The sequence below is a fragment of the Mobula birostris genome, chromosome 10, assembly GCF_030028105.1.
Source record: "Mobula birostris isolate sMobBir1 chromosome 10, sMobBir1.hap1, whole genome shotgun sequence".
In the NCBI taxonomy this organism is placed as follows: domain Eukaryota; kingdom Metazoa; phylum Chordata; class Chondrichthyes; order Myliobatiformes; family Myliobatidae; genus Mobula; species Mobula birostris.
This window is the reverse complement of record NC_092379.1, coordinates 63,672,706-63,697,020: the sequence shown is the minus strand read 5'-3', so window position 1 is coordinate 63,697,020 and position 24,315 is coordinate 63,672,706. Positions and strand designations below refer to the sequence as shown.

Sequence of the window (24,315 nt, the reverse complement as noted above, 5' to 3'; positions counted from 1 at the left end):
CTGGGCTGAAAGCTTTATATTTGAATGCAAGCAACTTAAGAAATAAAATGGACGATCTTGAGATTCAGCTACAGATTGGCAAGTATGATATTGTGGCTATCGCTGAAACTTGGCTAAAGGATGGTTGCCATTAGGAGCTGAACGTCCAAGGATATACGGTGTATCAGAAAGATAGGTTAGTAGGCAGAGGGGGTGGTGTGGCCCTGTGTATAAGAAATAATATTAAATCATTAGAAAGGGATGACATAGGATCGGAAGGTGTAGAGTCTCTATGGGTTGAGTTAAGAAATGGCAAGGGTAAAAGGACCCTCATGGCAGCTGTATACAGGCCTCCAAACAGCAGCCGGAATGTGGATTACAAATTACAGCAGACGATAGTAAAGGTGTGTCAGAAGGGCAATGTCATGATAATCGTTGTAGATTTTAACATGAAAGTGGGTTGGGAAAACCAGGCCAGTACTGGACCTCAAGAGAGTGAATTTGTAGAATGTCTAAGGGATGGCTTTTTAGAACAGCTTGTTGTTGAGCCCACTAGGGGATCAGCTGTGCTGGATTGGGTGTTGTGCAATGATCCAGAGGTGATAAGAGAGCTTAGGGTTAAGGAACCCTTAGGGAACAGTGATCACAACATGATCAAGTTCACTTTGAAATTTGAGAAGGAGAAACTAAATTCCAATGTGTTGGTATTTCAGTGGAATAAAACAAATTACAATGGCATGAGAGGGGAACTGGAAAGGGACACTAACAGGAAGGACAGCAGAGCAGCACTGGCTGGTGTTTTTCTGTGAAACATGAGGGAAGTGCAAGATAGATATATTTCAAATAAGAAGAAATTTTCGAAAGGAAGGACACTACCATGGCTGACAAGTGATGTCAGACCCAAAGTAAAAGCAAAAGAGAGGGCATACAAGGAAGCCAAAGCTAGTGGGAAGATAAAGGATCGGGGAGCTTTGAGAAACTTTCAGAAGGAAACTAAGAAGGTCATTAGGAAGGAAAAGATGAATTATGAAAGGAAGCTGGCGACAAATATCAAAAAGATACTAAAAGTTTTTTTAAGTATATAAAGGGCAAAAGAGATTTGAGGGTAGATAACAGACCAATAGGAAATGACACTGGAGAAATTGTAGTGAGATTCACAGTGATGGCAAAGAAACCTAATGCATATTTTGCATAGGTCTTCTTTGAGGAAATTACAAGCAGGGTAGACAAAGGAGATGTAGTACATGTGGTGTACTTGGATTTTCTGAAGGCCTTTGACAAGGTGCTGCACATGAGGCTGTTTAGCAAGATAAGAGCCCGTGGAATTACAGGGGAGTTACTAGCATGGGTGGAGCATTGGCTGATCAGCAGAAAACAGAGCGTGAGAATATAGGGATCCTATTCTGGCCGGCTGCCGGTTGACAGTGGAGTTCCACAGGGGTCAGTGTTGGGACTGCTGCTCTTTACGATGTATATCAATGATTTGGATTATGGGATTAATAGATTTGTGGATAAATTTATTCATGATACAAAGATAGCTGGAAGAGCAGGTGGTGTTGAGGAAACAGAGAGCCTGCAGAGAGACTTAGATAGTTTAAAGGAATGGGCAAAGAAGAGACAAATGAAATACAATGTTGGAAATGTATGGTCATGCACTTTAGTGGAAGAAAAAAACGGGCAGACTATTACTTAGATGGGGAGAGAATTAAAAATGTAGAGATGCAAAGGGCCTTGAGAGTCCTTGTGCAGGATACCCTAAAGGTTAACCTCCAGGTTGAGTGGTGGTGAAGAAGGCAAATGCAATGCTGGCATTCACTTCTAGAGGTATAGAATATAAGAGCAGGGATCATCTCATAGAAACATTCAGAATATTAAAAGGCCTGAGCAGATTAGATATGGCAAAGTTATTTCCCATGGTGAGGAGGTCTAGGACAAGTGGGCACGACTTCAGAATTGAAGGACAGCGATTTAGAACAGAGATTTGGAAAAATTACTTTAGTCAGAGCGTGGTAAATCTGTGGAATTTGTTGCTATGAGTGGCTGTGGAGGCCAAGTCATTGGGTGTATTTAAGGCAGAGATAGACAGGTCCTTGACTAGCCAAGGCATCAAAGGGTATGGGGTGAAAATTGAATGGCAGAGGAGACTCGATGGGCCGAATGGCCTACTTCTGCTCCTATACCTTATGGTCTATGGTCTTATTTCTTTGGGTCTCATTCATTACAATTATCACTAAATAGCGGGGAAAATTATTTTCAGTCTTGCAGACAATATGATCTTATCATGAGATGATCAATCTTTACTCTGGAATATAGTGCAGTCCCAATGATCTCTTGATCTCTGGCCAGTTTTCCCCTTTTGCACTTTGCAATTTATCTAAATTTGCTGTTCCCAACACACCTGACCTCAGTGACTCATTTGTGTTGTCAGAGCCTTCTATTTAAATTCCCTCATGGCCCCTGACATCCAGCTCCTTGACTCCTGTTCACCCACAAATCACCCCCCTTCTAATGTATACTGCACCTCAGGTATCATTCCCTCTCCTAATGTTCCAGCACTGTCTGACTCTTTTGGCCAGGATTTTGGTGACCTCTTTCTATATACTCCTTTTTTTGCATGGGTAGTTATAAATTACTTCATATGGGTGCTTGATGGGCTGAAGAGTGGAAGCCTACAAAGTACGTTCATTTTTTTTTTCTAAGGGCGTAACGTAAAAGGAAAATGCTGCCACTGTGTAACCCCCATGCCTTTTCTGCCATGGAAGTTTTATTGCATGCAATTTCTATAAAACCTTTCCTCTGCCAACAATTGTCAATGCTGTAGGGAAATAAGAGCACTCACACAACACTCTTCTTTCTCATCCACTTTTGCCTGTCCAAAAACCTTTCTTCATTCATATATAGCAAGAAAACAGGCCCTTCAGCCTCCTAAGACTGTGCCAACCATAAGACACCTAGTTTTACTTTAATTTGGCTCACACTCTCATCAACTTCCCTCTTTCCTACACTAGGAATTTATAGTTAACCATCAAATCCCATGTCCTTTTTGACATGGGAGGAAACTGAAGCACCCAGAGGAAACCTACATGGTCACAGGGAGAATGTACACACAGACAAGACCCAAGGTTCTGGGTTCTGGGTCTTTGGTACTGTTGGACTGTAGGTCAACCACATGAACCTCTGTACACAGGAGGTCAACTTTTCAGCAGAAGCCACAGAAATCACATAAAATCAAGTAGGAAATAGTTGTATGAAGAAAGAGGTTTGGATGGGGTATTACGAAAGTGTCAAGGAAGTTGTCTGTCAATAAAAAAAATCAGGAGAGAAAATGACAATTGCCAATTATAAAATAATTTATAATAAACTCCCCCTCTTTCATACAGCTGCTTGGACTTTAGTCAGAATTATTGGTAAGCAACCAGCTTACCAGTCATTACAATCTCTTAGTTTTTAATCAGATTCTTGGCTGTGTGCAAAGGCAGTCAGTTGTGGGCTAATACTTGTCTTGACAAACACAAGACTCTTCTTTGATTAATCCTGCTAGCTCCCTAAACTCTCCAAGGTAAGGCTAAAATAAAGAATATGTTGAATTGAGGTTTTACACACCCATGTTTCCATCTGTTTAATGTCACATTCTTTTCCAGATAAATTAAGAACACAAAGGTATTAGCAATAATACCTTTCTTAACTGAGATGTCAAACTATTTTTTCTCACACTCATATTGCTAATAGACTAGAAGATTGAATTTCAATTCTCAAACAGCATTAAAGTAAACCACTGTAAACAGAAATGTATTGCAAATGATCACGTACAGTTCATAATGACACAGAAGAATTGTCTCCTTACCAAACCCTCACTGGGCATTATGTTCGTCAGGTGGACAACTTCAAGATGTGCAGACTGAGACACCAAGGAGTCAGAAGAAAGTGAGATGATGTGGTCACAGATCCCTGACAATGTTTTACACTGTAAACATTCAAAGAACCCAAGACAAGTGTTAGTGAAGTAAAAGTGAACTTCTTCCTTATCACTTGCACTTTTTGTTTTTATTAAAGTTACCACATGAGGACAGTTAATAATCACATACTTGGCTCTGGAAATCTTGAAGGAAGATGACATGGAAATCTATTCACAGTCATAGAGTTAAACAAAGAATACAGTATCTATAGTGTACTGTACACTGCTTCTAATTTTTATCTATTGATTTCAATGTTAATTAATTGCTTTATAATAGCCCTATAATTTCCACTATCTGAGATTCGGACAAGAGAACTTCAGTCCTTCAGTTAAGACCAAAAATATCGACTCTTAATTCCTGTAGATGCTGCCTAACCTGCAGCATTGTGTGTTTATTACCCTGGAATTCCAGCATCCACAAAATCTCTTGTTTAAGAGAATTTCACCATCATTCTGAGAACATTCTCACTTTTGAGTTAAAGAGATAGTAGCTTCAGGTCATAGTCTCGGAGCTGTTAGAAGTTTGTGACAAGTGCTATATAAATGTGACTGCAACCTATATAAATGTGAGCCTTCCTAGACCAGAGGAATGTTTCTGGTGTCCACCCAAATGCTATGGAAGTATTTTGTTCCTGGCCAAGGAAGCTGGATAACTTGTGCTCCCTCTGCCTTTTTTCCCCTGGTGCTGTTCATCTGAATCAGTTTATTTCAGAGTGAAACCTAATTGCACTATTCCAGAAATTTTGCCAGATTCTTCCAATTGAGATTCATTCTGACATACTTGAAACAATTCTGGCATCAGGTGCACAAGAAAGGATGTCATACAGTGTACAACCTTCCATTTTTTCCAGTGGCCCAATGGAATTGACAGAGGAGGCTCCACACAGGTAAGGGCGAGTGATTTAAAAGGTAGCATTCCTGGGCTTTCAGCTTTTTCCGGTGGCCTAATCAAATCAACCGAGAACGCTCCATGCAGGTAGGGGTGACCGATTTAAAATTAGCGTGTGCGGGCTTTCAGCATTTTCAGGCAACTCAATCAAATTGTGGCTCATTAGCAAGGGCAAATAAATATAACATAGGGACAAGTGGAGCAGCCATTGTTGGAGAGGACCAGTGTTAGAATGGGGAGGCTTTGGCTCAGCAGGCTTGGGCAAGGTAAGTTTCTGGTAAGGTTCTACTTCACTCTTTGTCTGTTGATGCATAGTTAGTGCAGTGAGAATGTTCCCAGGAGTTCTGCTGTGTTCTCTGTGTGACATGAGGGAACTCTCGGAGACCTCCAGACTCCTGAATAAGTACATCTGTACAAAGTGCATTGAGCTGCAGCTCCTTAGACAACGAATTGAGACTGCAGCTCAATTATTTTCAGCTGATATGGGAAAATGAGGAGGTGATAGATAGGAGTTACAGGGAGGTAGTCATCCCTAGGTTGCAGGAGGCAGGAGGCAGGTACCTGTATCACTGTCAGGCAAGGAAAAGGAAATGGGCAGCTAGTGCAGAGTCATTCCTCTCAATTATAAGGAAACCATTTAGGATACTATTGAGGGGAAAGGCCTACAGGAGGGAGCCACAGCTTATAGGTGAGAGCTTAACATCCAAGAATACGATTTGTATCTAAAGGACAGACATAGGAGAGGGGTGGCATGGTTCTGTTGGTAAAATATGAAATCAAATCCTTAGTAAAAGGTGCTCATGGATCAGAAGATGTAGAATCTTTCTGGGTAGAGCTAAGAAACTGAAAGGGCAAAAAGACCCTGCTGGTGTTATATACAGACCTCCGAATAGTAGTCAGAATGTGGGCTACAAATTACAATGGGACATAGAAAAGCCATGTCAAAAGGGCAACGTTACCATAGTCATGAGGAATTTCAATATGCAGATAGATTGGGAAAATCAGGTTAATGCTGTTTCCCAAGTGAGAGAAATTGTAGAATGCCTATGAGACGACTTTTTAGAGCAGCTTGTGGTTGAGCCCACTCGCAGAAAGACAATTCTGGATTGTGTATTGTGTATGAACCAGTTTTGATTAGGGAGCTTAAGGAAAGGAACCCTTAGGAGTCATTGATCATAATATATATAGAAATCGTTCAGCAATTTGTGAGGGGGAAGCAAAAGACAGATGTATCAGTATTACAATGGAGTTAAGGGAATTATAGAGGCAGAGGAGAGGAGATGGCCAAAGTTGATTGGAAGAGGACCCTTGCAGGGATGACGGCAGAGCAGCAATGGTTGGAATTTCTGGCAGCAACTTGGAAGATGCAGGACAGATACATCCCAAAGTAGAAGTATTCTAAAGGAAGGATGATGTGACTGTGACTGACAAGGGAAGTCAATGCAAACATAAAAGCAAAAAAGAAGGCATATAATAAGGCAAAAAATTCAGTAGGATGTTAGAGAATTAGGAAGCTTTTAGAAACTAGCAGAGGGCAACTGAAAAAGCCATAAGGAGGGAAAAGATGAAATATGCAGGTAAGCTGGCCAATAATATCAAAGAAAATACTAAAAATTTATTCGGGTATATAAAAAGTAAAGGAGAGGTGAGAGTGAAGATCGGTCCACTGGAAAATCATGCTGCAGAGGTAGTAATGGGGAACAAGGAAATGGTTGATGAACTGAATAAATATTTTGCATCAGCCTTCATTGTAGAAGACGTGAAAGGTACGCTGGAAGTTTGAGAGTGTAAGGGGGGGCCGAACTGAGTATAATTGCTTTTATAGGGCAAAGGTTCTGAATGAACATAAGTCACCTGGACCAGATGGTGTACACTCCAGGGTTCTGAAAGAGGTAGCTGAAAGGATTGTGGAAGCATTAGTAAGGATCTTTCAAGAATTTCTAGTTTCTGGAACAGTTCAGAATGACTGGAAAATTGCACATGTTACTCCAATCTTTAAGACGTGAGGGAAGCTGAAGAAAGGAAATTATGGGCCAGTTAGTCATTGATTGGGAAGATGTTGCAGTCCATTATTAAGGATGAGATTGGGGTACTTGGAAGCACATGATAAAATAGGCTAACATCTGCATGGTTTCCACAAGGGAAAATCTTGCCTTGCAAATCTGTTGGAATTCTTGGAGAAAATAACAGGCAGGATAGTCAAAGGAGAGGCAGTGGATGTCGTTTACTTGTTTGACAATATGTCACACGTCAGGATGGTTAACAAGATAAGAGCCCCTGGAATTACAGGAAAGACACTAACATGGATTGAAGATTGGCTGATTGGTAGGAAGCAAAGAGTGGGAAAAAAGGGAGCCTTTTCTGGTTAGATGCCAGTGACTAATAGTGTTCCGCAAGGGTTGGTGTTCTTTTCCTTTGCTTCTTTTTACGTTATATGTCAATGATTTGGATGACAGAATGGATGGCTTTGTGGCCAAGTTTGCAGAAGATATGAAGATGCTTCCCTCTGGTGGCCCACTTCCTTCACTTTCTCCCATGGTCCACTGTCCTTTCCGATCAGATTCCATCTTCTTTAGTCCTTTACCTCTTCCATCTATCACCTCCCAACTTCTTATTTCATTCCTGCTGCTCCCCCATCTACCTTTCCTAACCTGGATTTTCTTATCACCTGCCAGATTGTACTCCTTCCTGTTACCCTTCCCACCCCCCATCTTCTTATTCTGGCTTTTTCCTCTCTTGTTTCCGGTCCTGATGAAGCCTAACAGCTTGAAGTGTCTACCATTTATCTCTCCCCATAGATGATTCCTAACATGCTGAGTTATTATTCGTCCAATGAATTATTTCATTGGAAATAATTATCCCCCCCATCCCTTTTGAAATACCACTATTATTTTGACAGATTACGGTTACAACAGCATACAATTCTCTTTGCATAGCTCAAAACATTTGAAGCCTGCCAAAAAAGGAAGGCCAATTTAACACTGTTTTATGTTTCCTTTTTAAATGAAACCAGAACACACACATAGACAGCAGTGAATTCTCAAAAGCATTACAAATAAATCATCAGGTACTTTGCTTGTCAAGAACCCATCAATAAAATGTTTTTAAAGAGCATGGAAATTCAGTTTGACGATGAATGATCTTGAAAGGTGAAGCTGGCACATTTTTCACAGTCAAACAAAATTTTATTACCCTTTGTGGCCTAGCCTAATCTAGCCTGCTTGGAAACTTCAGTTAAGGAAACTATTATATACATCATAATCCTGGCATATGCCTTGGTCAAGGCTGAAAGACTTTGGGGAGGATGAAGTTGAATTACATGTTCCAAATTCCTCATCTAAACTATTCTTGCTGCTACTGAACTTGTGTAGCTGGTCCAGATAAGTTTCAGATCACTGATGACCACTTTCCCACGTTTTCCACGTATTGGGTTCTGGTGGGCTTTGATCTAGATGGCAGACTCTTAGTGGCATTACACTTTATGTTGAAAATGCTGAAGTATATAATCTGTTGGCGTATTTGTCCAATGTCCTTAACACTTGGACCTGCAACAATGATTTTATGGTATATATCCTATCTGATTGTGGTTCCTTAAGCATAATACTAATATAAAATAAAAACTAAGTGTTGCTAGCAGGGTCACACAGCAGCTGCATGGAAATTTACATTGATGCTTCAGACAGAAGTTCATTGACTAGACCACCGATGAAATTATCCTTGCCATCTCATACCATCTTCTTGCAGCCACCATTGCCCAGAAGCCTGAAGTCTCACACCACCAAATTCACAAACAGTTACTTCCCTTCAATTATTTTGTTGTTGGACTAATCTTCAAAACCCTAATCTCTACTTCAGTGTAGCAAACACAATAGCCATTCGGATCACTTTGTACTGCAGTGGTCGTTGTCTTCTTTTTTCTTCTACTTGTGTTCTTGTCAATATTGTGTTTATGCTTTTCATGTGAACGTTGTGCATCTGGTATGATATGCCTCTAATGCTGCTGCAAGCTTTTCATTTCTACTGTGAATATGTGTATTTGTGTTAAGACAATAAACTTGATTTTGACTTTGTCACTGCTCAATACAACATTTCCAAGTAAAAGCAAAATGCAGGGGATGCCTAGAGGGTCAGATACCATCTGTGGATGGAGAAACTGAGTTAATGTTTCAACCTTCATCAGAACTGGGAAAGAAAGCAAAACTAGTTAATTTCTTCTTTTTTGTCTCCGTTTTCTCTCTTTCCTAGTTGTGACAAAGGGCCTTCGACCAAAACTGTCAGTTGTTTTTCTCTCACTACACATGCTGCCTGACCTTCTGAGTGTTCACAGCATTCTCTATTTTTATTTCACATTTCCGATATCTCCAATTTTTTTTCTAACTGTGCTAAATATAAACAATAAATAGCAATGTTGAGTACAGAATTTTCAAACTGCGGTATCAGAATATGCAATCTGGTCTAAAGTGACACCTTTCCTTCCCATGAAATATTCCAACCGCACGCAATTTATCCTAAAACTTACTGTAAGAATAAACCTACATTGTTATTATTTATGTAACTTGTCTTGCAGGTTGACTGGATTCTATACTCATTCACTGAATGTAGACATGGCTGATGAGGCCAGTATTATTTCCTGTCACTTTTTGCCCAGAAGTGAGTTGCTTTTCCCTCAATGCTGTTGGTCTTCAAATATTGTTGGATCTTTGCTCCTGCAGACAGGTGGAAGATTCCCATCTGAAACTGACTCATAGCTTGCACTCAATGGAAAGGCCCCAGAAACCCGCCATTTATTCATATGCAACACACATCAAAGTTGCTGGTGAACACAGCAGGCCAGGCAGCATCTCTAGGAAGAGGTGCAGTCGACGTTTCAGGCCGAGACCCTTCGAAGTTAGTCCTGACGAAGGGTCTTGGCCTGAAACGTCGACTGCACCTCTTCCTAGAGATGCTGCCTGGCCTGCTGCGTTCACCAGCAACTTTGATGTGTGTTGCTTGAATTTCCAGCATCTGCAGAATTCCTGTTGTTTGCGTTTATTCATATGCTACAGGATGCCCTGCCTCTAACTTGTTCTTGCAGCCACTTTATAGAAGCACTCCACTCTAGATTCGAGAATGGAGATACGTGTTGAAGGCTTAGGGATAGGTCCTTGACCCACAAGAGTTAAATTGGACTGGGGTGCAGATCAGCAATGGTCTGGTTTATTGGAGGTATAAGGCTGAGGGGCCAAATGGCCTACTACTGTACTCATGCTCCTGTTGTGATTAGGAAGTGGAAGAATTTTGCTTAATCAGATATGAAATAAAATAAAACAAATTTTGAATGATAAGCATGAGATAGCAAAATGAATATAATTTTAAAGAACTCACCACATGTAAAATCTTATTTTCAGTTTCATAAACTGTGGAATCCTACAGGAGTGGAGAGAAAAAAAAAGTTAGTTATCTTATTCTATTGGGCTAAACATAGTGCTTCTTAGCCCTTCACTTTACCTGGCTGGGCATCAGTGACACCTTCATCCATTGGTCCAATGTTTCTCAGATCATTATTTTAGTGTAGCTGTTACCCATTAAAAATATATAAATTCATTTCACTTTGAAAGAATGCAGAAGGCAAAGCGAGAGATTTCAACTGCCTATATAAAGCTTTCACATGAAAGGACTCTGAGATCTATGATTGGCATCTGAACAAATCAAAAATTATCTCAATTCTAAAAGGCAGAGTTCATCTGAAAAATCAAAATTCAGTGAGTTAGTAGGAGAGAAATTTGTCCCTGATCACTAATGATAATTGAGCAATTTAGTAGCAGCAGCAAATAAAAGACCATTTCAAAAATTCCCTTAACAATCAAGGATGAGTGCTGCTTTGTTGAACAACTGTGGTCATAGAGTTGTAAAACTCTCTCATTTGGTTATCACCCTTATATCTGATGAGGATTTTCACAGCTTTGTATAAAAAACAGGTGCTATGTTTGCTCTATGAGCTACTCCAACATGCTCAGAGTACTGAGAAGAATGAATGAATGAGATTTTAAAACTGATTTTTTAAAACTTTTTCCCAGTTCTTATAGTAGAAGTGACTGGATGATGGAATTGAGGGTTTTATGGCCAAGTTTACAGATGATAACAAAGATAGCTGGGGAGCAGGTTGTGTTGAGGAAGCAGGATCTTCAGAGGATCTTGCACAGATTAGGAGAATGGGCAAAGACATAGAATACAATGTAGGGAAGCGAATTTTGGTAGAAGAAATAAAGATGCAGACTATTTTCTAAACTGAGAGTGAATTCAGAAATCAGAGACGCAAAGCGGTTTGGGAGTGCTCGTGCAAGATTCCCTGAAGGTTAACTTGCAAGATGAGTTGGTGGTAGGGAAGGCAAATGCAATATTAGCATTCATTTCAAGCAATAACATAGTGCTGATACATTTATTAGACTGTATTTGGAGTATTGCAAGCAGTTTGGAACTCCATACCTAAGAAAGAAATTGCGTCATTGGAAAAGATCCTGAGGAGGTTTAAGAAAAAGATCCCTAGAATGAAAAGGCTTAATGTTTGAGAAGTGCTTGGTGGCTCTGGACCTGTATTCACTGGAATTTAGAAGAATGGATGGGGGGTGAGGATTCTCATTAAAACCTACCAAATATTGAAAAGTGAAGAGTGAGTGGGCTTGTAGGGATGTTTCAGTTATTGGGGGGAGTCTAGGATCAGAGGGCACAGCATTTGAATAGAAGGATATCCCTTTAGAACAGAGATGAACAAGAATTTCTTTCGCTAGAGGATGGTGAATGTATGGAATTCATCACCACAGATGGCTGTGGAGGCCAAGTCATTGGGTATATTTAAAGCAGAGGTTGATTGGTTCTTGAATAGCAATGAGTAAGGGTGTCCATGGTTCCAGGGAGGAGGTAGCTGAATGGAGTTAAGAGGAAAATTAAATCAGCCATAATCAAATGGCAGAGCAGACTTGATGAGCCAATTGGCCCAAATTCTGCTCCTCTGTGTTATAGCCTTAAATATTTTATGAATTTATGCAGGCTAAGGAGTTCCTCAATTTATTTGTCTTTGAGTCCAAAGGTAAATTTGAACCTAATTCTTGCCTGCTGTATCCACTATATATGGTCCAATATATAAGATAGATCTTTTGCTTTAATTTCTACAGTAAGTGTATCAATAAATATTAATTAACTAAATGCATGTCTCAGTTCCATATATTTTTAAACATTTTCAATAAATCGTAATAAGACCAGCGCTGTATTTTGCAGTGCATTTGGATTTGATAAAATATCACACGGAAGATTATTCCAAAAGGAGCAATATTGACATAAGATAATACTGCTTGTTACAATGGAGAGAGGATTGGCTAGCTGACACAAATGGAGAATAGATGATGTAACGGTATTGTACTGAGAGTGTTGATAATGGAAAGGTACAAGCAAAAGTAAGTTGTCAGGAGGACATAAACATTTCCAAAATAACTTCAACAAGTGAATGAAAAAAAACCATGGCAGATGGAGTAAAGTTTAGAGAAATGTGAGTGTTTCACTTTGGTAGGAAGAATTGAAAAGCCAAATATTACTGATATGCTTTGAGATTAACGAGTCCAGGTGTTCAGAGAAACCTTGGTACCCTTGTAAAATTGAGCAGAGGAGTAAAGCAGAAGTGGAATCAGGTTTATTATCACCAGCATGTGTTGTGAAACTTGTTAACTTAGCAGTAGCAGTTCAATGCAATAGATGATATAGAAGGAAAAATCAATCAGTCAATCAATTACAGTATACATATATTGAATAGCAATAAGGAAGGCAAAAGTGTGTTGCTATTGGCTTTAAGTAAGGAGGTTATCCACGAACTGTGCAGGCTTTCCTGAGGCCACATCTTGAGCTCAGTGTCAATTTTTGGTATCCTAATTAAAAGAACAATTTACTTGCATTGAGAAGGTGTGAAGAAAGTTGACTGGGTCTGAAAGGGTTATTGTATGATGACTGCTTAAGCAGATTGAGCTGATTGCCTCTGGAATTCAGAAGAATAAGGGGTGATTTTAATTGAAATGTATATAATTCTAATTAGGGTGCACAGTCTCAGGATAAAGGGCACACATTTCAGAATCAGAAACAGGTATATTATCAACCACATACATATGTGGTGAATGTTTTTATTTTGTAGTAACAGTGCAAGACATAAGAATATTTAAAAATGATGATAAGAAACAATAAATAAGTATTGCAAAACAGGAACTGTGAGGCGATGTTCACGGGTTCATGGACTGTTCAGAATTCTGATGGTGGAGGAGAAGCTGTTTCTAAAATGTTGAATATTTGTCTTCAGGTTCCTGCGCCTCTTCCCTGATGGTAGTAGGGAGAAGTGGCCATGTTCCAGATTGTGAGGGTCCTTAATGAAGGATGCTGCTTTTTGTAGCACTGCCTTTTGAAGATGTCTTCGATTATGATAAGGCTTGTGCCCGTGATGGACCTGGCTGAGATTACAGCACCTCTGGATCCTGTGCATTGGAGTCTCTATAGAAGGCAGTGATGTAACTGCTCAGAATACATCTGTAGAAATTTGCTAGAATCTTTGTGACATACCAGGTCTCCTCAAGCTCCGAATGAAGTATAGTTGCTGGTGTGCCTTCTTTGTAATTACATCAATACGTTGGGCCCAGGATAGATCCTCTGAGATGTCGATGGCTAGGAATTTGAAGTTGCTCGCCCTTTCCACTGCCAACTCCTCAGTGCCAACTGATGTGTGTTCTCCTTCCTTAAGTCACAATCAAAACTTTGATCTTGCTGATGTTGTTACACCACTCAACTAGCCAATCTATCTAGTTCCCGTACACCTCCTCATCACCATCTGAGATTTTGCCAACAACAGTTGTGTCATCAGTGAATTTACAGATGCCACACAGGTATGTGTGAAGAGAGACTAGAACAGTGGGCTAAGCTCACATCCTTAAGGTGTGCTTGTGGAGACTGTCAGCAAGGAGGAGATATTATTACTGATCCACACTGACTGTGATCTCCGGATCCAGTTGCAGAGGGAGGTACAGAAGCTCAGGTTTTGAAGCTTGTTGATTAGTAGTGAAGGGATGATGGTGTTGAATATGCCAAGTTGTAATCAATAAACTGCAGCCTGATGTAAGTGTTGCTGTTGTCCTGGTGGTCTAAAGCCAAGTGGAGAGTCTGTGAGATTGCATCCACTGTTGACCTGTTGTGACAGAAGGCAAATTGCAGTGGGTCCAGCTCCATGCTCAGGCAGGAACTACTTCTAGTCATGATCAACCTTTCAAAGTGCTTAATCACAATAGATGAGAGTGCTACTGGGTGATAGACTCTGAGGCAACCCACTCTACTCTCTTTAGGTGCTGGTATGATTGATGCCATTTTGAAGCAGGTGGGAACCTCCAAAGCAGCAGAATGAGGTTGAAAATGTCCTTGAAAACTCCAGCAACAACATAGGCTTTCAGTGTCTAACCACGTACACGCATGACTTGTGAGGGTTTACCCTCTTGAAGGATGTTACATCTGATCTGAGATGAGGAAGTGATGAAAAACTTCTCCCAAAAAGTTGTGAATCTTTAGAGTTCTCTCCCCTGATGAGCTGCGGAGGCTGCATCATTAAATATGTACAAAGCTAAGAGAGATACAGGATATTTTTAGACTTTTGAGAAATCAAACGAATGGGGCAAAGCAGAAGAGTGGAGTTCAGACCAGGCACAATCTTATCGCGCACCAGACAAGTTTCAAATCACTGTATTGCTTACTCACGCTCAAGTCTCATTGAAGTTCTGTCAAAACATTGTTATGGAACTCAATTCAAGAGGCAAAATGAGATTGGTTGGCTTTGTCATTATTGAGTGTATTAAGAAGCAGCCCTTGTAAAGTTATAATTAATGGTTAACAGAGGGAAATCCGTCCACTGACTGAAGCCATATCCAGCAGAAAATGTCCCAAGGAAGGTCAAACAGCTCAAATTCAGAGCAATTACAGTCACAGATTTTAATCATTAGAAATTGTGAACAACTGATTTAAAAAGTGATCGGAACTGTTCTGCAGAGATTGACATTGGACAGACAGTTGCTTGTCGAGTTTAAGTGCCAAATTTAAAAAGCGAGTGGGGCCTGATGGGACTTTCTGTAGAGATAAAGATTGCTTGGGTTAAAGGCACTTGACAAGAATAGAAGGGTTTAAGTGGAGTGGCCATTGTGGGAGCAGCCATTACTGGAGTGGGACAGGATTAGAGTGGGGAACAGAGGTTTTCACTCAAGAGGAGAGACAGAGGTTAAGGTTTCTGTCAGGTTTATATTTCTTTGTCTATCAGTGCCCAGCTAGAGTAGTGAGAATGGATCCCAGGCCAGTGACATGCTCCTCGTGTAAGTAGTGAGAATGGATCCCAGGCCAGTGACATGCTCCTTGTGCAAGGAGTGAGAATAGATCCCAGGCCAGTGACATGTTCCTCGTGTAAGTAGTGAGAATGGATCCCAGGTCAGCGACGTGCTCCTCGTGCAAGGAGTGAGAATGGATCCCAGGTCAGTGGTGTGCTACTTGTGGAAGATGTAGGAGATCTTGGAGATCTTCAGTCTGTCTGATTGCTACACCTATGAGAAGAGCATCTGGGTGCAGCTCCTTACAGACTGGGTTAGGTGACGGAGCTGGCGCTGGATGACATTTAGCTCATTTGGGAGAATGTGAAGGTGATAGACAGGAGCTACAGGAAGGTAGTCACGATAAATTTGCAGGAGGCAGGTAGCTGGGTGACTGTCAGGAGAGCGAAAGATATTGCAGAGTAACCCTGTGGCCATTCCACTCAATAATAAGTATGCTGTTTGGGGGATGACTATCAGGGGAAAGTTGCAGCGACCAGCTTTCTGGCACTGCGTCTGGCTCTGTGGCTTAGTAGCAAAAGTGGTAGAATAGGAGATTCAACAGTTTGGGATGGGGTGGGGGAACAGGAGGCTTTGTGGACATGAAAGAGTCTCCCGGATGGTATGTTGCCTCCCAGGTGCCAGCGTCAGGGTCGTCTCAGATTGAGTCCACAGCATTCTTAAGGGAGAGGCCAAAAGTCATGGTACATATTTGCCAATGACAAAAGTAGGAAAAGGGATGAGGTCCTGAGAGAAAATATAGGTAGGAAGCTGAAAAGCAGATCTCTAAGGGAGATAATCTCTGGATTGCTGACTATGCCAAGCGCCAGTGAGGGTAAGAATAGAATGACTTGGCAGATGAAGAAAAGTGTAGGTAGCAGAGTTCAGATATCTGGATCATTGGGATTTCCTCTGGGGAAGGTATGACCTGTACAAAAGGGCTAGGTTACACCTGAACTTGGGGGTACGAATATTCTTGCGGGCAGGTTTGATAGAGTGGTTTGTGAGGGTTTAAATTAGTTTGCAGGGAAATGGGAAACAAAATGATAGGTCAGAGGATAAGGCAGTTGATGTAAAGGTAATGCAGCATGTAGAGAGTTTGTGAGGCAGCAAAGGGAATGGAAAGGGCATACAGTAATTGCAGTTAGCTGGATTAGTTGAAATATTGTTGCGGAGAACGGGTGAACCCAAACGCAGGACACTGACATGGAGGTAGAGTAATCTAAAGCCTGTTTTTTTAATGGTTACAGGGAAGGCCAGGGAGCGAGGATTAGGCAGAGGAAAGCCGAGGAGTGAGCGAGGCTTGACCGGGGATCGAACCCAGATCGCTATGGTGAGAAGGCGGCGTTTAACCACTGAGCGAATGGAGAGTATAGGTGAGTGGTGGAACGAGGCAGAGCAGGGATGCAGACCAGGGTGCGAGCGTGGCTTGAGGAGAACAGCAGGCGGGAGGATGAACGGGAAGACAGGCGGCATGCAATGCTTCTGTTGACACGGAGAGACAGAATTAACCCAGGAAAACAACAGCGCAGAAACAAAACTTAGAATACACAACTCTAAGCGGCCGAGAGACAGGGTTAACACAGGCAAACAGCGCAGAAACAAAACTTAGAATACACAATTCTAAGCTGCTTAGAACATGAACAACAACACTGGCTGAAGCAACGATCTGGCCATGAGTGGATGCAAAGCCGGGATATTTGTGCTGCAGGTTTAGATGAGAATCAGGTTTGTCGCAATCAAGGCACCTGGGAGAACATGGGGAAAAGGGAATTAGGAGAATATGAGGAATTAACGGTCGGGATCATGACTAATATGTGTACCTTAATGTGAGAAGTATCAGGAACAAAGGTGATAAACTTAGAGCATGGATCAGTACATGGAACTACAATGTTGAGGCCATTACAGAGACTTGGTCATCACAAGGGCAGGAATGTCTGCTGGATGCTCCGGGGCTTAGATGTTTCAAAATGGACAGGGAGGGAGGTAAAAGAGGTGGGAGAGTGGCACTGCTAATCAGAGGTAGTCTCCTAATTGCAGAAAGGAAGGATTGTCTACTGAATCAGTGTAGGTGGAAGTCAGAAACAAGAAAGAATTAATCACTCTACTGGGAGCATTCTATAGACTACCACAATACCTCACTAGCAACACAGACACTGAGCTGCAGATTGGGAGGCAGATTTTTAAAAGATGTAAAAATTACAGGGTAGTTGTCCTGGGTGACTTCAACTTCCCTAATATTGATTGACACTGCCTTAGCGCAAAAGGTTTAGATGGACCAGAAATTGTGAGATGTCTCCAGGAGGGATTCCTGACACAATGTGTAGACAGGCCCACTGCAGGAAAGGCCATACTGGATGGGGTACGAGGCAATGAACCTGGTCAGGAGACATATCTCTCAGTGGGTGAACATTTTAGATACAGTGACCGCAACTCCCTGACCACCACCATAGGACAGGATTAGGAGCAGGCAGTATGGGGAAATATTTGACTGGGGAGGGTAAGTTATGGTGCTGTGAGGTGGGAACTTGGATGTATGAATTAAGAACAAATGTACTCATGGAAATGCACATTAGATATGTCGAAGTTGTTGAGGGAGAATGTACATGGGGTTCTGAGTAGATTTGTCCCACTGAAGCAAGGAACGGTGAAGGAACCTTAGCTGCCAAGAGATGCAGATCATCTAGTCAAAGAAAGAAGCAGGAAAAAAGAAAGGTTTAGTAAGCCAGATCATACAGGGTTCTATATAATTACAGAGTAGCTAGGGAGGAGTTTAAGAATGGACTTAGGAGAGCATGAAAGGGACATGAGAAGGCTTTGGCGAGTAGGATTAAGCAAAACCCCAAGGCATTCTACAGATACTTGAAGAACAGATGGAAGTCTATAGTGAGGGTATGACCAATCAGGATAAAAGAGGAAACCTGTATCTGGAATGGGAGGAGGCGGGGGAGGCCTTTAAAATGAATACTTCGCTTCAGTATTCACCAGTGTGAGGCACCTCGACAAATGTAAAGTCAGCATAGGACAGGCTAATATGCTGAAACATATTGACATTAAGAGAGAGGATGTGCTGGAACTTTGGAAAATCATTAGGATAGACAACAGCCAGGCAAGGTATATCCAGGTTACTGCAGGAAGTGAGGGAAGAGATTATTGCACCTTGGCGGTGTTCTTTGCATCCCCACTGGTCACGAGTAGTACCAATTGGAGGGTGGCAAACGTTATTCCTTTTTTCAAGAAAGGTAGTAAGGAAAATCCTGGAATATGGATAACCTTGGTATAACCCACTGAGGCTACATCAGTGGTGGACAAACTATTGGAGACAATTCTGAGTGACAGGATTTATGAGAATTTGGAAAAGCATAAACTGATTAGGGATATTCCATCAAAGTTGCTGGTGAACGCAGCAGGCCAGGCAGCATCTCTAGGAAGAGGTACAGTCGACGTTTCAGGCCGAGACCCTTCGTCAGGACTAACTGAAGGAAGAGTTAGTAAGAGATTTGAAAGTGGGAGGGGGAGGGGGAGATCCAAAATGATAGGAGAAGACAGGAGGGGGAGGGATGGAGCCAAGAGCTGGACAGGTGATTGGCAAAAGGGATATGAGAGGATTATGGGACAGGAGGCCCAGGGAGAAAGACAAGTGGGGGAGGAACCCAGAGGATGGGCAAGGGGTATAATCAGAAGGACAGAGGGAGAAAAAGGAGAGTGAGAGAAATAATGTGTGTGTAAAAATAAATAACAGATGGGGTACGAGGGGGAGGTGGGGCATTAGCGGAAGTTAGAGAAGTCAATGTTCATGCCATCGGGTTGGAAGCTACCCAGACGGAATATAAGGTGTTGTTCCTCCAACCTGAGTGTGGCTTCATCTCTACAGTAGAGGAGGTCGTGGATAGACATGTCAGAATGGGAATGGGATGTGGAATTAAAATGTGTGGCCACTGGGAGATCCTGCTTTCTTTGGCAGACAGAACGTAGGTGTTCAGCAAAGCGGTCTCCCAGTCTGTGTCGGGACTCGCCAATATATAGAAGGCCACATCGGGAGCACCTGACGCAGTATATCACCCCAGCCGACTCTCAGGTGAAGTGTCACCTCACCTGGAAGGACTGTCTGGGGCCCTGAATGGTGGTAAGGGAGGAAGTGTAAGGGCATGTGTAGCACTTGTTCTGCTTACAAGGATAAGTGCCAGGAGGGAGATCAGTGGGGAGGGATGGGAGGGACGAATGGACAAGGAAGTCGCGTATCGAGCGATCCCTGCGGAAAGCGGGGGGCGGGGAGGGTAAGATGTGCTTAGTGGTGGGATCCCGTTGGAGGTGGCGGAAGTTACCGAGAATAACATGTTGGACCTGGAGGCTGGTGGGGTGGTAGATGAGGACCAGGGGAACCCTATTCCTAGTGGGGTGGCGAGAGTATGGAGTGAGAGCAGATGTGCGTGAAATGGGGGAGATACGTTTGAGAGCAGAGTTGATGGTAGAGGAAGGAAAGCCCCTTTCTTTAAAAAAGGAGGACATCTCCCTCGTCCTGGAATGAAAAGCCTCATCCTGAGAGCAGATGCGGCGGAGATGGAGGAATTGCGAGAAGGGGATGGCATTTTTGCAAGAGACAGGGTGAGAAGAGGAATAGTCCAGATAGCTGTGAGAGTCAGTAGGCTTATAGTAGACATCAGTGGATAAGCTGTCTCCAGAGATAGAGACAGAAAGATCTAGAAAGGGGAGGGAGGTGTCGGAAATGGACCAGGTAAACTTGAGGGCAGGGTGAAAGTTGGAGGCAAAGTTAATAAAGTCAACGAGTTCTGCATGCATGCAGGAAGCAGCGCCAATGCAGTCGTCGATGTAGCGAAGGAAAAGTCGGGGACAGATACCAGAATAGGTATGGAACATAGATTGTTCCACAAAGCCAACAAAAAGGCAGGCATAGCTAGGACCCATACGGGTGCCCAAAGCTACACCTTTAGTTTGGAGGAAGTGGGAGGAGCCAAAGGAGAAATTATTAAGAGTAAGGACTAATTCCTCTAGACGGACCAGAGTGGTGGTAGAGGGGAACTGATTAGGTCTGGAATCCAAAAAGAAGCGGAGAGCTTTGCAACCTTCCTGATGGGGGATGGAAGTATATAGGGACTGGACATCCATGGTGAAAATAAGGCGGTGGGGGCCAAGGAAGTTAAAATCATCGAAAAGTTTAAGAGCGTGAGAAGTGTCATGAACATAGGTAGGAAGGGATTGAACAAGGGTTAATAAGACCGTGTCGAGGTATGCAGAAACGAGTTCGGTGGGGCAGGAGCAAGCTGAGACAATAGGTCTGCCAGGACAGGCAGGTTTGTGGATCTGGGGTAGGAGGTAGAAACGGGAAGTGCGAGGTGTGGGAACTATAAGGTTGGTAGCAGTGGATGGGAGATCTCCTGAGCGGATAAAGTCGGTGATGGTGTGGGAGACAATGGCCTGGTGCTCCTTAGTGGGGTCACGATTGAGGGGTAAATAAGAGGAGGTATCTGCGAGTTGTTGCTGTGCCTCAGCAAGGTAGAGGTCAGTACGCCAGACTACAACAGCACCTCCCTTATCGGTGGGTTTAATAGTAAGGTTAGGATTAGTGCGGAGGGAGTGGAGAGCAGAGCGTTCGGAAGGAGTGAGGTTGGAATGGGGACAAGATGCGGCATTCACCAGCAACTTTGATGTGTGTTGCTTGAACTTCCAGCATCTGCAGAATTCCTGTTGTTAGGAATATTCCACATGGATTCGTGAGGGGCAAGTCATGAGTTGTGATCCTGATTGAATTCTTTGAGCTAGTCAGAAAACATACTGATGAAGGCAGAGCAATGGATTTGGTGTATATGGACTTTAGAAAGGCATTTCACAGGGATCTCATGGCAGGAATCATTCAGAAAGTCAGGAAGCCTGGGTTCCAGAGAAATCTGCCAACATGGATTCAGAATTGGCTTGCCCAGAGACAGCAGAGGGTGGTAGCAGATAGAGGTAGGTGACCAGTGGTGTTCTGCAGGGATCTGATCTGGCAACCTTGTTCTTTGTGATTTTCGTAAATGCTTTGGAAGTTGAAGAGTGGGTTATTAAGTTTGCAAATGATATGAAGGCTGGTGTTGTTTTCGATAGTGTAGAAGTTCCCCTCACATTCCAATGAGACATTGCTAGGATGGAGAGATGGGCTGACAACTGACAGATAAAGCTCAGTATGGAAACATGTGAAGTGATTCACATTGGAAGGTTGGATTTGAAGGCAGAATACTGAAATAATGGCAGGATTCTTAGCAGTGTTGAGGAACAGAGGGCCTTGGATGCACATCCACAGATCCCTCAAAATTGCCACACATGTTGATAAGGACTTTTAAGAAAGCATATGATATTTTGGCCTTCATTAATTGGGGGATTGAATTCAAAAGCCACAACATAACGTTGCAGCTCGGTAAAATTTTGGTTAGACCACACTTGGAATATTGGGTTCAGTTCTGGTCACCTCATTATAGGAAAGATGTAGGAGCTTTAGAGAAGGTGCAGAGGAGATTTACTAGGATACTGCCTGGATTAGAGAGCGTAACTTATGAGGATAGGGTGAGAGAGCTATGTCTTTCTCTTTGAAGCAAAATAGGATGAGAGGTGATGTGATAGAGCTGCACAGGATGAAAAGAAGCACATCTGCAGATCAGATAGATAGCCAGAGACTTGTCCCCAGGGTGGACATGTCTAACATGAGGGTGCATAACTTTAAGGTGACTGGAGGAAAGTATAAGGGGAATGTGAGAGGTTAGCTTTTTTAAGCACGGAGAGGTGGGTGCATGGAACGCCTTGTCAGGGTCGGTGATAGAGCCTGATGCAACAGGGGCATTTAAGGGACTCTTGAACGGCACATGGATAAAAGAAAAATGAAGAGCTATGTGGGAGGGTATAGTTAGCTTGATCTCAGAGTTGCTTGAAGGGCTGGCACAACTCTGTGGGGCAATGGGCCTGTACTGTATGTGTTCTATGTTCCAAATGCTATCTTTGTCATGAATGAATAGAACTAAAGATGCAAGCCAGAAACATGATTCATTTGATAAAGTGTCACATGAAAGCAGTATCTATCATCTCAGATCCCCGGAGACTGGGAAGGTACAGGACTCTCAGGATCCACACCACCAGGTTCAGGAACAGTTATTACCCCCAAACCATTCAGCTGTTGAACCAGCAGGGATAAGTTCACTCACCTAATCAATGCACTGTTCCCATAACCCATGAACTCATTTCAAGGACTCATCTCATGTTTTCAATATCTATTGCTTATTTATTTGTTATTATTATTATTTTTGTATTTGCACAGTTTGATGTCTTTTGCACATTGGTTGGGGCGGTCTTACATTGATTCTATTGCGCTTCTTGCAACTAGTGTAAATGCCTGCAAGAAAATGAATCTCAGAGTTGTATACGGGATGACATATATGTACTTTGATAATAAATTTACTTTGAACTGCACATTTTCAATGTGTTTGATCATTGCATTTTGTCGTGTTCAAATCTGCCAGAAATTCATTTTAGTTGTTTTGCAATGAATAATTGAAATCAGTAATCTTGTGTGACATCAGGATAAACGATCATTGGTTATTTACAGAGAAACATTTAAAAACTGAAAATATTTTATACTATAATTTAGCCCACTGTACAAGAAACATATGTACATGCATTTCTATTTTTGGTCAGATTTACTGGATTGGTGCATTTTAAATTATTTACTCACAAAGAGATACTTGATAACAGCTTTGTTAAGAAAAGCAAAGTAGCAGTTTAAAACTTCGACACAAAAGGAAAAAAATCAACATATTATTAGCAAGTAGGTCAAACAAAAAAAATCATACTGTTATTTCATCCAAGAGTTTAATCAAACGCATTACAATATTCTTTGTTTTTTTGCAAATAAAATCCAGCAGTCTGAGGATGACTGATAAAAGGACAGATATGGGCCTGGAAATCAAAATGCACTATTAAAGGTATGTTATGTGTTCACTGGACATCATTTCAGACATTAACCCACTGTTGCAAAGCTCTCTTACACCGAGGGTTTTACGTGCTACTGAACTGGTATTACATACTTACCTTCAAAAATTGCAGTCTGGCTTTTTGACTAGATTTGGGATGGCAGGAGAAAGAGAGCTAAAGGTCAGGGATCCAATCTGGGGTGGTGGAGTGGTTGGGATTGGAAAGGGTGTCACTTTAGCAAGGACTCGGTGGAGATTAGGAGGTGGCATGCAACATCTCTGAGGACTCAGCCTAACAAGTGCCCAGGTGTTGCTGGAATAATACAAAGTGACATAGTAAAAATCACAATTAGCTTTTATTTTTGGATAAGCACATTTATAATCTTGCTGTGCTGAAGTTAACAATAGAATGCAATGACATCTCTTAGTGATTATGTTTAAACACCAGTCAGCTGTTACCAGAACAACGAAAAATATGAGAACCTCCAGTGCTTTCTACTTCTAAGGACAAATATTGGCCAATTTACTCAAATATTGCTCCTGCATATAACAGAAAGAAATAAATTAGATATTATTTACTTGTAGAGAATTGATGGTAAAGTGGAATGACATATATCAACATACACCAGGACAAATCCAGTAAAATCTGGTCTAATGACTTGACATGACTTATCCCACCTTAACTTATCTTGGCCAGTTGAGGAAAGTTAAAGAACCAACAAAGGTCCCACTGGGTACTTGAGGAGTATAAGAAATGCAAGAGAACACTTACGAAGGAAGTCAGGAGGACTAAAAGAAGACATGATGGAAGAGAACCCCAAGGGCTTTAACAGATACAGGATATTAAGAGGGAAAGGATGACAAAGGAAAATTGGTTCTCTTGAAGATCGGTGTGGTCACCTACAGTATGCATGAAGCTAAAAGAGATAGGGGAGATCTTAATCTTTTTTTGCTTCTGTATTTACTCGGAAGATGGAAACAAAGTCTATAGAGGTGAAGCAAAACAGCAGTGAGGTCATGGATCCTATACAGATTTACAGAGGAGGAGGTGTTTCAGGCAAATTTGGGTGGATAAACCCTCAGGGCCTGACAAGGCATTCCCTTAGACCTTGCGGGAGGCTGGTGCAGAAGTTGCAGCGACAACACTGGTGTATTTAAGTTTTCAGTAATGTTTGAGTAATATTAATA

The 24,315-nt window shown here is 42.0% G+C and overlaps 1 protein-coding gene across 1 annotated transcript in view; it reads right to left on the bottom strand.

The window, feature by feature from the left end:
- The window catches only part of LOC140204068 (connector enhancer of kinase suppressor of ras 2), an 807,212-nt gene that overhangs the window by 401,937 nt on the left and 380,960 nt on the right, over nt 1-24,315 (bottom strand). Inside the window, 2 exon segments of the mRNA XM_072270362.1 lie at nt 3,824-3,943; nt 10,188-10,229. Of these exon segments, the coding sequence (XP_072126463.1) occupies nt 3,824-3,943; nt 10,188-10,229 (162 nt within the window).